Consider the following 17,567-nt stretch of genomic DNA (forward strand, 5'->3'; position numbering starts at 1 on the left):
ACAAAACTTAAAGGAAAAAAGGAATAGCTGAAATATCATCCTTAAATATTTCATAGATTGCACTTTGAATGGTTACCATTTTTTAAAAGACAAAAATAAGAAACAAAATTCCCTCTATTTTCCCAGTTTCTAAATATAAACTCAGAAGTCCCTGCATTTTAGGTGATTTTTAAATTCCCTGTATTGTACAGGTTTTCCCTGTGGAGTGGCAACCCTGTTTCGGACAGCTGTAGCTCATGGAGAGTCTGTTTTATGTAACAGCAACTATATTGTAACAACAGATTTTTCAGTACTTATTATGGTTTCAGTTAATTTAATGTAACTGAAATTTAGCTATTACAAAAGTGGTTATAAAAATGGAATAGATGATATTGCAAAAAACTTTATTTATATAACACACACACATGCTTTAAAAATATATAAAACTAAAAGCTTCGATAAAATTTAATAAAATTGAATAAAAATTTAAAAGCAATAGAATTATCACTGCTGAAATTTGTCAAGCATCTCAGTAATATTTTTATTCTTATTAATAGTAATGTAAAGTCCTTTAGGGATTTGTATAAATGATAACCAGCCAGGAAATTCTTCAGTTATCAGCGTTAGATGTGCTTTTACTTCCTCTGAAAAAAAAAAGTATATCTTGCAATAAAAATTTTTTAAAAAAAATTTAAATCTTACAATATTATATAAGAGTTACCTAAGTCTAACAAGCATAGAATTTCATTTTATATTTTAGAAAAGATACTCGATAAACTTTAAATTGAATGAAGGAAACTACGAGTGAAACAAAAGTAAAAAAAATTATAAATTCTGATTTAGGACAATATTTAATAATTTTAACCTCATTGAGAAGAGGACAATGTACATAAAATTAATTGTAACAATCATCATAATATCTTTCTCAATTTTTAGTAGCTTGTTGGTAGATTTTATAACAGAAAGTATAGTGTTTCATAAAATGTAGTCATCATGTTTTTCATGAGAACTACTCATAAGTATTTTGAATTATGATATATATTAGTAATAAACATGGCTAGGGTTCCAAAAATCCTAAAAAGAAGTTATAGGTAAAAGAAATATTTATGGAGAAAGGTACATTTTTTTAAAGATCAATTTTTTGCTTTGATATGCTTCATTCTAATTTTGAATAAGTATGAGGCAAAAATAAAAGCAAACAAAAAGGACAAAATTAGCAAATATTTGATATCATTGTATTTAAAGCAAAATAAGCCAGATAAATAAATATCCACCCTTAACAATGCCATGAAAATTCAAATAACATTTCTTATTATTTAAGTTTATCTTTCTAACTGTACGTTTTCAAAGAAAGCAATTAATAACTAGTAACTATTTCATTTCAAAGTTTGCTTTTTTCAGAAAAATTGTTCTTGCTTAAATATAAGATAACCAAATTTAGCAGCAATATGCATATCTTCAACTATTTTATTTCATACATAATTATCAAATTCGCTTAAGGTATCATATGAGTACCATAATTTTCTACAGAAAAAAAAACATATTTAAGAGTCAAGATTAAAATTATTTTATTATATTCAATACATAAAATACAAAATGACATACCATGAGTGGATAATGAGCTGCAGCTATGAATTATTTTCTCAATAGCAGTATCAACTGGTACAGCTGCCTTTCTTTCAGCTATAAAATAACTACACAGATTTAAGAAAAATACCCATTTTGGTACTGCTTAAAAGCAAGAACATGATTTGCCTAAAATTTAATATCAGTTGTTCTTAGATTAAGCCTAAAAAATAACAAAATGCATTCTTTAAAGGCTTTTTTAATTATATTGTAAACTATGTAATCTAACTATACATTTGCATGTTCTATTAGAAATATGTAACTACGATAATAAGCTTTAAAATAACAGTTTATAACGTTAAAAATGTTCAAATGCGCAAAATTGATTTCAGATTATTAACTTTGAAAGTCAAATTATTTTTTTAAAAACTTTTTTTACTTCTTCCTCACTTTAAAATGTTTTTGAAAAGACATATTGTATAAAATTCTTGAATCTATGTCAGATAAATGATTGACTAGACATAAATCATTACTCTCGATAAATGTTTTATAAGTTAAATAATGTTTTTCCATTGACATTTGTTATTTTTACTCAAATTAAAAAAAAAACATTTAAAATCTTTAGGTTCTTAAAGACATATAAAGGATATTAATCAGGAGGACAAATACAGGAAATAATTTCCTAAGTTTTTTTTCGATGCATATTTAGATGCAATGATTATAATCTCTGGCTAATAAGTAAACTTTTTACATCTGAATTCATAAAGAAATAAAAAAAAAAAAGGCTTTTTAAGAGGAAAATTAAAAATTGATGATTCTTCTGCAAATATGTAAATTATGGTCTACTTATACTTAATATATATACCTTAAGAAAAGTTTGTTATTAAAAGTTTATTATTATCTGTCGCTAGCTACAACTAAAATATCATTATCATATTATAACTGTTTCTTTTTCTCTCTCTCTACAGGGTCCCCATTCAATTTCAGAAAAAAAATTTCCCGACTTTTCCAGGTATATCAAAAAATTTTCAATGAAATTCTTGACCATATTTCTGTACTAACTCTATGCAATTTTACATCAGACCTCAATGAATAATACGAAATTGAATAATCTAGTTCAGAAATGTGTTACATTATTAACAATGTGTTACATTATCAACAATGTAATACAGTAAAAATAGATCATATAACTCAAAAGGATACTGCCACACAATCTGAATGATCTTTGGAAGACGTTCAAGCATTACTTTGCGCTTTGTTTCATCAGGAGTTTCTATCATCCTCTCCAGAATTTTAGCAGACTCACGAGCTCGAATCTAAAATAAATAGTAAGAAATTAAACACCCTAAAAAGAAGTTAATTTGTGTGAGAAAAAATTTAAATTATCCTTTGTATTGTTTTGAAAGAAAAACAAAGAGCAAGCATTTCACTTAATTAGTTTTTCTCATTCAATTTCCTAACTTTTCCAGGTTAACAAGAAAAATAGCAACCAAGTTACAGATCACATATTTGCTACACAAATAAAATTTTTCAATAGGGAAAGAAATTTTTTTATTTATTAATAAGCAACGAAAGTTATTTTATGATTGAGCGCTAATTGTATACAAGTATATAAAACACATATAAAGAAGTAATATTTTGCAGAAAAACAAAATTTCTAATCTCAATCAGGAAAAATAGTGATTCAAAGTGAAAAATAGATATCAAGATTAATTTATATACCATACATGTTATATATATATATCAATTTTGAACTAAGATTTATAATTAAATTACCTACCAATGAAGAATATCACACTTTTGAAGTTCTAATTTAAGAAAAATCTTAGTCTTTATAAGAATCACCATATTGAATTTTAAAATTGTGTGAATATGAGTCGCGATATTGGATGTTAAGAGCATGAAGATACAAATAGCGATATTGAGTTTTTAAGTTGCGTAAATATGAGAAGCGATATTGTATTTAGAAATCTCGTGAGCAAGAATCGCCACATGAAAACGAATTGTGATGCATAATTATTAGATCACAAGAATATGAATCGCAACTTTTAAATCAGGTATAAATACGAAAATCCAGGTTTGACATTATAAAAGCGTGAAAACAAAATGCAATATCGGTTTTAAAAAAGTGAAAATTTGCAAACCAACGATCTTGTGATAAGTGGAATTCCGTGCTATTTGGAGAAAAAAAAATCATATGATTTGCTCTTAGTCGTTAGACCTGGAAAAATGATATGAAAAATCGAAAATTCTGGGGTTCTCAGAATCCCAGATTTTTCATATCATGAGGGTCTCTCAGAACACAATTCTTCCTCTTCAATGTAATAGAGTTTTTAAATTGAGTCATATCACTCATACATGTAACTTTTTGTTATATTTTTCACAATCGTCCTTGAACAGCCGACCCAATTTTGGGTTTACAACTACTAATTTTCAACTCCCTAGCCTTGTAATTTTGAACTCAATTAAGTATTGGGAGAAATTTGCAGCCGTAGAGGACTAACCCGCATTTGCGTTACATGGAGAGGAAGACCATGAGAAACTCCCACGGTTAGCTTGAGGGCAAGGTCTACCTATGAGGATAGTTCACTTCAGCACTGTGGTCAGTGCAAGCCAGATGCGGAATTCGTGTCGACCAGCCATCGCCAGGATTCGAACTCGGTTTAACTCATTAGAAGGCGGACGCTCTATCCCCAGAGCTACCACAGCTCCTCTCATATGTAACTTGAGTGAAGAGCTAAAATTAATTTATATAAGAAGCCTAATTTTTGAAAATAATTACCATCCAAACGAATAGTATTATTGAAAAGCAAATATTGAATAGCATCTTCAGACTAAATGGCAGACATTTTCAAATCTCCCAACGGGATAAATATACATCTTATACATTATTACACATACATATGGACTTATACATTGAATACACTAAAAAATAAAAATTTTTGAATATAAAAATAGAGTCTCCACTCAAATACCAGATTTACATATAAACCAGAAAATATAGTAAATATAAAGCACAAAATAAGGGTTTTAATTCATAGAAGCATCTATCAAAATGAACTATATCTTTATTACTTTGCACAGTTCTCAGACAATATAAAATAAATAAAATTCGGGATAACACAGCTTTCAAGCACAATGAACTTACTTTTGCTATCAAATCACTACTGATTCCTTTTAAGGCACTTTTTGTTGGTGCTGGCGTTTTCTCACTAGTACTTGGTTCCAGTTCAATCTTTAAGTTGCTGTTTGTTGATTCATCTGCTACACTTTTCAAAGCTTTAACAACCTATGTTTGATACATATTTTAAAGCAAAGACTATCATATTACAAAACGATTACTTAAAAAAAAAAATTAGATTATGATAAAATGAGTAATGTGTTCTTTGGTAAAAAGTACAAATAATGGCCAATATTATATAATAACAATATTTTAACTAAAACACTTAAAGTTTTGAACTAAAATGGCAAAAAATTGTCATGTTATTACAAACCAATCACGGAATAAATAAAATCGATTATTAAAATCGGATAAATAAAATTGGAATAAATAATTCAAGTTTAGCAACCAAGTTTTATTAAAAATACAGTAAAGACCTGATCATCCATTTTGACCAAGCTATCAAATATTTCAAGGATTTTTTTGTTCTTTGTACATTTTATTTTTCAAACACCAGAAAGAATCTAAATTTTATCTTCCAAGCACTCAGGAAAACAAAATCCAACAACTTGATTCGCTGAAATGATCATTAATATTATCAATAATGAATCTAGCGAAGATAATGACGGTGAGCAGTGACGATGAAAATCAACATATAATCACACAGATGGACTAAAGCTATCGAAAGTGATATGGAATACATAGAACAAAGAGGCAACGCCTGTTATCCCTAAAAAATGGCGAAGCACTGCTGTAGAAAAGCACCAAAGTAATTTAATACAAAAAACCATTAAGAACTTTTTTAAGTAAATACTCTTCAATTCTTGTAAAGTATGCTCTTTGTGTCTTTTTTTAACATTTGCTGCCACTAAAAATGACATTTCCATCCTCAGAAGCCGGATTACAAAACAGGGTTTTAATGGTTCAAATGCTCCTTATATTTTACCAGGAAAACCAGAAAAACGAAGAAATATATTATTTTCCAGTTTAGAGAGCGTATTTTTTCTCGACGCTCTGGAGCGTCAGTGGCACACAGACTCAACCTGTCTTCGTGAGTGCCACTGACGCTCCAGCGCGTCTGATCAATATTCTCTGAAATTACTGGCATATTGCATAAAATGGCAGCTTAAAAGGAATAAATCGGAATACCACTCAAGTATATGTAGTGCCATTTATGAAACGATACTGAAAATATTTACAAATAATAAGCACAATATACAGATATTGGCAATCATGCACATAAAAAAATTCAAACAAAAGCTTTGAAAATCAACCATAAAAAAAATAATGCTTCACTAAAGTGCCAAAACAACCTCTCCGTTCAACTATCAAAGCCACACTAAACACAGAGCACATAACTTATCATAGACGATCGACACGCTAGCGCGGCATAGCAGAAGGTGCCGCTGTGACGCACTAGTGCATCGGTGGCAGCAAACTTTTTAAGTAAGCCTTTTAATTATAATATGAATCGTATGTGTAAATTTTGTATTTAATTTTGTATATCTTGTATATCTTTAATTTTTGTATATCTTTAATTTTGTATATTTTGTATTGTGTAATTTTGTATATTTTGTATTTTGTATATCGTATGTGTAAATTTTGTATGAATCGTATGTGTAAATTTTGTATTTGTGAAATATATAACTTTTATGCCTACTCTTTCTCTTACTTTTTCATACTCTTCGCTTTAACCAAGTTTTTCAGTTATCTGAGTTAGTCATGGTCCACATTAACTCGGATAACCGGGACTCTACAGTACATTATAAATTTGAGGAAGTTATATTATTTATTATACATAGGATAATAAGATTAATTATAAAAAATTTTGCACACACTAACCCAATAAAAAAAAAACATAATGTATGAACTAACTACGAATTAAAAAAAAAATTTAATAGAGAAAAAATTTACTTTTCCACGAAAGGATGATTTGACAATTTTGTTCAATACATCTTTAGCAGTACAAACTTTATTTTCAGGTATTTCTGGTAAAGTAGCAGTTTCAATATCAGGTACACTATCAACTGCAAATTTGGGATGCCATCTTTTAATACTTTCATCAGAAACTGATGGAAAATTCAGTCTGCTCAAAAATACCTAAAAGAAATAATTCAATGTGTTTGAATGATCCATTTAAAACTATTTCAACAAATAATTACGGTAATAAAAATAACATGAATAATATATGTATTACATATATCATTACATCCATATATTACATTACATACATCCATTTGCTGGAAGCATATATTTTCAGACAGTTTTTCACAATCAAAAGAAACAAATGACTTTTCCTTAATAAGCACACTTGAAGAGTTATGAACTATAATATTAATAAAGCTGAATAATAAAATATTTGAAGAGAACACCAGAAAAGAAGCTTTGTTTTTCTAAAAATAATAAATGTTTTTATTGAAGAATCTACTTCTTCTTTTAGATTAGTTTTTATTTAATAAAATCAGATTAATTTACTTTTGAAATTCGAAGATAATTTTTTAATGTTATTTTTTATATGCTTATTTACACAGCTAATTCACATTTCTTGTGCTGAAAGTTCAAATTAAAATCTGCTCATTTTTATTTATTAATGCATATATTTTTTAGACTAAACATTCTTAAGCTAATTAAATGTCATCCCTTAAGAAATTTTCTGTAAGAAATTGAAGTGGAATATAATCTTTTTTTAAAAAAAAAAAATTTAAAAATGAATGTTTTTATGTTTGCTGACCTCGAAGAAGTATTATTCAGAAAAATTTATTTTTAGGAGTAGCCGAAGTCCCCACAATTCCGGATATGGGACTTTCCACTGTGAGTGTATGTTTATATATATACATAAAGTACCCTTCCAAATTATTAGGGACACTTAAAATTTCTAAATAATTTTCATTTTTCAAAGTGTCATAACTTTTTAAAAAATGAATCAATTTTCATAAAAATTTCAGGATATCATGTTCAGGTCTTCTACTTTCACCTAAATAAAAAATACTAATTTAATTTATCTCAATTTTTTGCAAAAAATTTCACATTTGAACAAAGCAATTTTTTTTCAAAAAAAATGTCAAATCTGACAAGTTGCTACTTTGTAACAAAATTTTTTGCATAAAAATTATTATTTACACATTAAAGTACAAGTCGTTAACTTTAAAACGGGCTAAAGTAAATGATTTTAAGATTTATTTTGACCGAGATATGAGATTTTGAAATTTTTTGTCATTTATAGTGAAAACAAAATTATTGTGAATTCGAAAATTATTTAGTATTTAGTATTATTTTTTTGCAACTTTGTTATTCAGATTAATTAAGTTTTTTATTTGAAACATTATTAGAAACAAGAACATTATTTGTAAATTTACAATAACAATTTAAACGGCTCAAGAAATTTTTAAGAAATTTAACTTTATTTTGCCACCTATTTTTATACGAAAGTTAAACTTTTCTCAACTGTGATAAATATAAACTTATGCGAACTTTACGTTACAAATAAATAATTAATAGCTAACAAATTTTCAACAGAAAATCGTCAATAGGTTAATCTTTTTAAGCAGAAGAGTAAATACTAAAAAATTTTCGAATTCATAATAACTTCATTTTCACTATAAATGACAAAGATTTTTCAAAATCTCATATCTCGGTCAAAAAAAAATCGTAAAGTCATTTACTTCAGCGCGTTTTAAAATTAATGACTTGTACTTTAATGTATAAAAAATAATTTTTATGCAAAAAATTTTGTTACAAAGTAGCAACTTGTCAGACTTGACATTTTAAAAAAAATAAAATTGCTTTGTTCAAATTTGCAAATTTTTGCAAAAAATTGAGATAAATTAAATTAGTAATTTTTAGGTGAAGGTAGAAGACCTGAAAATGATATCCTGAAATTTTTATGAAAATTTATTCATTTTTGAAAAAGTTATGACGCTTTGAGAAATGAAAATTTTTTAGAAATTTTAAGTGTCCCTAATAATTTGGAAGGATTCTGTAGCTGCCAACATAGATAGGAAAAAATCCGGTACATTTTAAGGAATATAAATGTCATGATAACTGTTGCAAAAAGTACTAAACATTTTACACATAGATTTTTATAATTATAAAAATAGAAAAAGTGCAATATTTTCCAGTTATGATTAACATTAAATTAACTTGAAATGTTATATAATATGTTTACTCATAATTTTGAACAGCAATAGGCATTTTATTCATCAAAGATTGTTAAGATTTTTTAATTAATCTTAAAAAAAAAAAAGAGCTCTGAATAAATTTAAACTCAACATTTTATAACAAAAAAAGTTTTTAACTGACTTTTATAAACAAGGCTTGCTTTATTATATATATGTAACACTTATTCAAATATTCAAGCAAGCAATAATCTGCACAAAAAATCTATTTCAATAGGGATTTCTTAAAGAAACTTACTTAATCATAGGGAATTTTCTAAAATGTATAAAAACCAGGAGAAATTTTACTAAACCAGTAGAAACTGGCAAAATCCAGTAGAGTTGGCAGTCATACATACATGCATACATACATAAGAAGAAAAAAAACAAAGAAAATCAAGAAAATCACTAAGTTGTATTTACTGTGCATAAGCTACAAGTTAAAAGAACTCATAAAATAAGTTCAAAATGTAGAGAAAACATGAAAAAATTTACAGAATAATGCAAAAAAGAAAAAAAATTATTTTCTGTAAAAGTAGCAATGAGCAAAAATTTTAGTTTTCCTAGCTTTAAAACTGAAATTTCATGCCCTGATATATGCATGAAAAAAAAATCTATATATAATCTCTTTATCAGCTCACACCATTATATCCGCAAAAAGGAGTGCTTTCTTCTTTTTTTTCCGGATTTTTATTTTAAAAAAAAAGTAAATAATAATTTTTAAGTAATTTTTTTTTCTTTTTGCATTATTCTGTAAATTTTTTCATGTTTCCTCTACATTTGGCAAAATCCAGTAGAGTTGGCAGCCATACATACATAAGAAGAAAAAAACCGAAGAAAATCACTAAGTTGTATTTACTGTGCATAAGCTACAAGTTAAAAGAACTCATAAAATAAGTTCAAAATGCAGAGAAAACATGAAAAAATTTACAGAATAATGCAAAAAGAAAAAAAAAATATTTAAAAATCATTATTTACTTTTTTTTTAAAATAAAAATCCGAAAAAAAAAGAAGAAAGCACTCCTTTTTGCGGATATAATGGTGTGAGCTGATAAAGAGATTATATATAGATTTTTTTTTCATGCATATATCAGGGCATGAAATTTCAGTTTTAAAGCTAGGAAAACTAAAATTTTTGCTCATTGCTACTTTTACAGAATATATGAATAATTCTTAATGTTAACAAATGCTTTTAATACTTTGGTGCTCATTTACTGCTGTCTTTTGGCACTAAAATACCATTTGCTAGAATCAGACTCTGTTAGGGGAAAGGGAACATTTAGAGATTCCAATTATTGCACAAGCAAAAATTGGCAACAACAAAAATGGTAGTTTGACTTGAAACACACAACCTTACAAGACAAAACTTACTTGGAGGCTTAAATATTTGGTTGCCTATGGCAAGTTGGCCAGTGGGAAATTTTCACCCTGATATATATATATATATACAAAACAGAAAAATCGATAAAACCCTAGAAGTACTTTTTTTATAAAAAAAAATTTTACTAAATTTTTTAAGTATTATAAATTTTTAAAAAAAATGTTTTGTATTAAAGCAAATTAAATATTATCTGGACTCACCTTGTGATGTTGCTTAACTATATTTATTAAAGTATTATGAAAAGCCTGCTCCCTTCCAGAAAGATCTAGAGGCGTCATAGTAACATTCTTTGACTTAGTGTTATTACTACCTGAAATAAACAAAATTTATGCAGCATAAATGATTTAATACTATGATTAACTAAATATTAATAAGATATGAATCGTCACCAAATGAGAATTTAATAAATATATGTGTCTGCAAACCTGCCAACACTGAAGAAAAGCTCTCAGTATCATATACTAGAGTTGAGTTAATGCAAATTATTTATAATTAAATAATTGATAATTATTTTAAATATTTCTAATGGATAATTATATTTTTTTCCTTTACCCCTTCCAGAAAGATCTAGAGGCGTCATAGTAACATTCTTTGACTTAGTGTTATTACTACCTGAAATAAACAAAATTTATGCAGCATAAATGATTTAATACTATGATTAAGTAAATATTAATAAGATATGAATCGTCACCAAATGAGAATTTAATAAATATATGTGTCTGCAAACCTGCCAACACTGAAGAAAAGCTCTCAGTATCATATACTAGAGTTGAGTTAATGCAAATTATTTATAATTAAATAATTGCTATTTATTTTAAATATTTCTAATGGATAATTATATTTTTTTCCTTTACCCCACACCAATAATGCCGCTAAGTTTTGATTAATTTTGAATGATTACTAAATTTATTTATAAATTAAAAATATTTATTAATGATTTTTTTTAAAAAATGTTTGTACTTGGCCATTTTTTTTTTGTGCCAAATATTTAGTATTTGGCCAAATCACTATTCATTACATCCTGAATTCTTAGCAATTTGCAATGTATAGAAAAATAGTTTTCCTTTATTACTCAGAAACGATGAATGATGCCCAATTCTATAATAAAAAGTACAAACACTGTATTTTTTAGAGCTTGACTCATACCCGTTTATTTACGTAGTATTACAGAGGCTCTACAGATGATGGCCTATGAATCAGTATAAATTCTTATTCTTAAACCTTAACATTTCTTAGCTGTTTCAAAAAAAAAAAAAAAAAAAAAAAAAAAAAAAAAAAAACGGACTTTAGCAACAAACCTTTTTTTTTTTTAAATTTAAAAAAATAGCGAACAAAAAAAGGTAAATATAGTTTATTTCTATTAAGATGAAAGAACATACCTTCAGCTGCATTAAGTTTAGGAGTGATGATTAACTGATAATCTGGATCATTGGCTTTCTTAAAGGTACATTTTTCCAATACTACATCATAGGCAGTAGGCATAACTGTCATAATCTGCCCCAGATGGACTTTAGAGAAAGTTCTGAAAAACACAGCGTTAGTATTAATGTATCAGCATCAGTATTACGTATTATTATCAACATTTATAAGAGATTTAAAATTAAACTTCACAAAAGTGGAAATTCATAGAATTATTATTATATTTATGAAATAAGGAAATAAGATTGATTTAAACAATTACACTGAGGAACAATTTCATTTATTTCTTTTTTCCTCTGTTGCATGAGATATGGAAACTATAATAATATAACAGCAATACAATTATATATTTTATTTAGTAGAGATTAAAACAAATTCAGTGTTCTCCCTAGGAATAAAAAGGGGCCGGGTGTTTCCTCTCTGAATAGGTAGAGCGCCCTTCTGAAAGGGCACTCACTCAACACTGTAAAAATTTACCAAGTTGCGTAATATTATGTAACAACTGAATTTTACCCTCAGCAATTTTTAAATTTCCCTTTTATACTATATGTATATATAGTATAAAATATATATAGTATATATAGTATATATAGTATATATGTATATATTTCAAAAAGTAATTCTCAGCACATTATCAAAACAAGAAAAAAAATTTTAGATTATAAAAAAAACTAGTGGCAACCTCTGTGTATATTTTTTAAAAAAATAATAAACTAACACAAAATTATTAAGTTTTTTTCTCTAATCTAAACTGAAAATTATGGAAAAATAACCATTTAAAGGTGAATTTAAAAAAAAAATCTATTTTAAAAAATAGTTTTAAAATCACTTAAAAGACACTTATAAAAATTTAAAAAATTGAGAATAGTCCCAACAAAGTAAATATTTGCAATAGTAATCAGAATTAAACCTATGAACACAGATAACTTTACCAGCATGTAATTATTGTCAAAACCAGGGGTGGTCAACATGCGGCTTGTGAGCCACATGTGGCTCCTTGAAGGATTATTTGTGGCTTTCTATAAATGTAACCGAGTTCCCTTTTCATTCCTGCGATATAATGTTTTAAAAAATTATTATTGTTCCGTATGTGTTTCAAAATGTTTAAATTACTGAGAACAAATATGAAAGACTAAGTGCAACGTTGTTCAATTCAAGGTGAGTTTCCCATTTCCAATATAATTATGACACAAAAAGCATCTGGAGAATTAGAATTAATAAAGACGCAAGAAGATCAAGCTCTACAATTAAACTATAAGTCGACGTCGATTACTGAATTTTGGAAATTTGTACCAAAATCGAAGTATCCTGAATTAAAAAAGCCTGCTTGTCGAATTATTTCAATATTCGGAATAACGTACTTATGTAAATCTTTTTATCCCACTTTAAAATTCGTGAAATCCAAACACCGATCAGTATTAACTAAGCAGCATCTCAAAAAATTACTGAGAAGTGCTGTCACCAATTATTCACTAAATTTTAAAAAATTATCAAGAGAAGTAAAATAAATGTGTTTAACTTTTAATTATTTAATTCAATACACATATTTTGTACTGTTACTTATATGTTCTCAATAAATATAATTTCTGTAAAAAAAAAAAAAAAATTAATACCCTTTTTTCATACCTTTTAAATACATATTTAATTGCGGCTCGCGAAAAATTTCGAATTCTGAAAAATGGCTCGACTATCAAGGAGCTTGGCCACCCCTGGTCTAGACAATGAATTAATTGATCAAAATGGAATATGAATAAAAAGGCATTGTTTTTAAGGGACGGTGGCTTAGTTTTAGAAAAAGGGCACATTCATTGGATGGGCCACCCTTCAAAAAACACTTAGAGTGAATACTGCAAATTAATTATCTTAGCTTATCAAACCTCTTCATCATCCGCTGAACGCCCTCCTTAACTTTCTCAAAGGTAATCTTCTCTTTTCGGTTATTCAGAATGCTGATAACGGTATCCATGCTTCTGAACATTTCCAACAGCAATTTGTATTTGAATGGTAAAATCAGAGATGATGATATTTCTGGATCAACCAAGTAGCTGTATTTTTGATAGGCAGGAACAGTAGGAACAATAGATTTATTCTCACTGCAAAGAGAAACAGTGTTATTGCAGAACATAAACACTGTTAATGCAAAGAAACACTTTAAATGTAAAGATAAATAATAAAATACACTATAAGATAAATAATAAAACAAAAATACAAGTACTATCATGGGTCTGTTTAGAAGAAATTTGGATCTGTTAACGGACCCTTCAAAAAATATCATTTCATAAACCCTTGGGTCATTCCATGTCGGTTCATCCAGCCATGGCACCCACAGTCTAAGATTTTGATGAAAATTTGTACACTTATAGAGTTTTTTGTGCTGATTTCAAAAATATCAATTATATTTAAATCGGTTTATGGGTTTAAAAGTTATAAGAATTTATATTTTTGCCAAAATGGCACATTTGCCGCCATTTTGATTCATACATCAAAAGCTATTAATGATTGTAACTCACCTTATATTTGTCATAGAGTAATAATTTTTTTTTATTTTGTTCAGAATAAAGTAATCTGTCATATAAACACTTTTTTCTGCAAATAAGTATTTTACTTATTTAGTAAATGGGTCTGTTTTGCAGTTTTTTGATCAACGGAGTTGAGTAACTTCAAGAGATTATTTCTGGCAACTCGCTCCCTTCAATTTCAAAAATATTTTATTCGAATGTTAGTTATATCATCAGATATATCAGATGTTAGTTTGCACTTTCAAATATCTTTGAATAAAATATTTTTGAAATTGAAGAGGGCGAGTTGCCAGAAGTAATCTCTTGAAGTTACTCAACTCCATTGATCAAAAAACTGCAAAACAGACCCATTTACAAATAAGTAAGATATTTATTTGCAAAAAAAATGTGTTTAAATGACAGATTACTTTATTCTGAACAAAAAAAAAAAAAATTATTGCTCTATGACAAATATAAGGTGAGTTACAATCATTAATAGCCTCTGATGTATAAATCAAAATGGCGGCAAATATGCCATTTTGGCAAAAATACAAATGCTTATAACTTTTGAACCTCTTAAATGATTTAAATATAATTGATATTTTTGAAATCAGCACAAAAAATTCTATAAGTGTACAAATTTTCATCAAAATCTGAGATGGTGGGTGCCATTTTTGTAAAATCCTGTATGATTTGACATGGAATGACCCCCTTTACAAAATTATTTTTCTTTTAATCGGATCCTTAACAAATTTGTTTATCTTTGTTATTGTTTTGTTAATCGAATAAACCCTTCCCAAGGGGAAAAAAATGAAGATGGATGCAAACGAATTAAGTTTTGTCTTCGGCAGACGCTTCTTCCATTATTCGTCTGAAATGAATCTTCTCCGTTCATCTTAACAAAGCTTTACATAAGTACACATATTTCAAATTACATTCTCAAATCAAATATAGTTAAAATTAATTTTATATAGAAATGAAAAATACTTACAGTCGTTGAGAGGGAGATACGATGGAATTAGTTTTAAAACAATTTGCATTATAACTTCGAACCAATGAAAGTTTTGCCTTAAAATTTGCTATAGCTTTCTTTGTTTGTTCTGACGGACTTCGAACTGATGGGAGGATCATCTGAAAAATTCAAAGTAAAATAGATTTGAAAATATAACAAATGCAAGAAGCAGAATTGATAGAGTTACTACCAAAAAACTTCCGGTTACAGGAAAAAGTAAAATATTTTAAAAATAATTTCAATAACTATTACTGATCCCTGTGGCAGAATTTTTTCCTATGGTCCTTATTATCGATCTGTAAGATACGTTTAACAATAATGAACATATATGTTACTAATTTAAGGTATCAAAAGTGCTGTGTATACAAAAAAAAAAATTTACAATTTTTTATTCTAATATCATGGCTGATATTCTCACATTTTGTTGGGTGGGGGGGGGGGGGGGGTAATACATAAAGTATTGTCTTCCTCGAATTTCGTACACAATCATCACAATAAAAAAAAAGTTATGAAATCCATAGTAGAAATTGCAGAAAAAAAGACTGACAACGAAATCGCGCAAAACGGATTTCCCAAATGCATGCGTCGTCTGCAGATTAGGTTGTTGTAATAAATAATATAGTATAGAAAATATTGGACACAAAAACTATGGAGATATCAATAGCAATACATGCCAACAATTCAATAGAATTATTGCCATAAAAAGTAAATACTCAAATGCAAGATATGAATTTTCCATATTGTTTGAAATGTATGAGGATATTTAAAATCCATGTGAAAATCAATAACTGCCAAAAATACAATCGAAACATTAAATGTAAATTTCTCCATGTGTAAATTTCTCCAAAAAAGAAAAGTTTTTTTTTTTTTTTTTTTACTTTTCAAAAGAAAAATCTTTATGCAAGTGCTCCTGAACATTCTGCAACAATGTTGCTGCAATTCTGCCACGGGGTTGCTGATAAACATTAATATAGAAAATTATCCAAGTAATCATAAAGCAAATCTTTACTACTTAATTTACTATAAAAATTAAAAAACTTTACTTTTTATAACATTTATTTTTAAGCATTTTAGGGGGAGATTTCCGTATCGTGATCTGTGGCAGAATAATCGCCAAGTCCGGGCAGTGGCCTGCAATAAACTAAAAATATTAATCACAGAAAGGGACCAACTCGAAAGGTATAACTCGTAGCCACCACCGGGCAAATATCTACAGGTTTTTTTTTAAACCTATTTGGCACCTTGGCGATTGTAGTTGGTGCAACAGATCACAATTCAGAAATATCCCCCATTTTAGCATATTGACTAACTTTATATTCTTGAAACAGATCAAAATTTGTAAAGACCAAATGTTACTACAATACAGCGCACGGAAGTTAAAATTCTTAAAAAAAAATGCTATAGAAGTTGTAAGTACGAACTTAACATTAATAACTAACCTTTTTTTCAGGAGTTCTTTCATTTGGTTTATTTTCAGGTGCTTTTTCATTTGATCCTTTTTCAGTTTGATCATCAATAAAAAGCTTTTTGGGAGTGATACATTTAGAAGGGGATTGAATTTCTTCTGAAGCAATTTCACTACACGATAACTTTTTTTTCGGAGGAGTGCCTACATTCGGATTACTTAAATTCCGCTTCGGAGAACGTAAGTTATCTCGATCAAGAACTACCCGTTTCGACTTTTGTTCAGGTATTTTCACTTTTTCAGGAACATTATCAGCAGCTGAAGCACAATCAGTAATAGAAGATTGTTGAACACTACATTCAGCAATGGTACTTAATTTCGGTTCTTTTGAAGTTTTCTGGGCTTCGTAAAAACTCGTTACCTTAGACTGAGATACGTCGGTTGACGGTGTTTTCTTAGAAGCTTTAGGAGCTCGTTTAGAAACCTTCGGTTTAGCATCTTGTGATTTCAAATTATTCCCTTTATTTGCAGCTGATGGCGCTTTAGCTAAAACTTTTATCGCTTCTGGAACTTCAGTACTTTTTTGTTTCTTGAGCTCTTGAGGGACAGACTTTCCAATAACATCTTTTGCAACAACAAGATTCTTGGCAGATTCAATGGCTCCTTTATTGTTTTGGTTTCTAGAACTTCTTCGCGTAACATAATATGAAGTAACTTTAGACTGGGACATTTTACTTTAGATAAAAAAACATGGAAATTGAAAAATGCGTTTTGTTAGGAAAATATTAACACATGAATCCACAATCTACAAATACTAAATTTGCCTCCAAAACAACTCATGCGTAACGCTTTGGACTACCTACTTTCTTACCACTAAACTACGGCCAAAAACCTACTTGCTTGCGAAACCAATCCTTGCAAAATTTCGCGTATGCGAATTCGGAGATACGAGCGAGATTCTGATTGGTGAAAATCGGTCTAGCAAAAAGCCAA

The 17,567-nt window shown here is 28.1% G+C and overlaps 1 protein-coding gene across 1 annotated transcript; it reads right to left on the reverse strand.

Moving 5' to 3' along the window:
- Positions 1-366: 366 nt before the first annotated feature.
- dup (chromatin licensing and DNA replication factor double parked) lies at positions 367-17,515 on the reverse strand. The gene is made up of 10 exons (XM_087161701.1): positions 16,609-17,515; positions 15,149-15,288; positions 13,537-13,752; positions 11,620-11,762; positions 10,441-10,550; positions 6,620-6,805; positions 4,694-4,834; positions 2,749-2,861; positions 1,585-1,673; positions 367-623 (listed from the first exon to the last, which is right to left on the reverse strand). The coding sequence occupies exons 1-10, from the start codon at positions 17,302-17,304 to the stop codon at positions 484-486; spliced, it is 1,974 nt and encodes a 657-aa protein (XP_087017827.1). The 5' UTR covers positions 17,305-17,515; the 3' UTR covers positions 367-483.
- Between the last annotated feature and the right edge of the window lie 52 nt (positions 17,516-17,567).

Source organism: Parasteatoda tepidariorum, chromosome 4 (assembly GCF_982258835.1).
Source record: "Parasteatoda tepidariorum strain Cologne lab strain chromosome 4, Ptep-v5.0, whole genome shotgun sequence".
Lineage (NCBI taxonomy): Eukaryota > Metazoa > Arthropoda > Arachnida > Araneae > Theridiidae > Parasteatoda > Parasteatoda tepidariorum.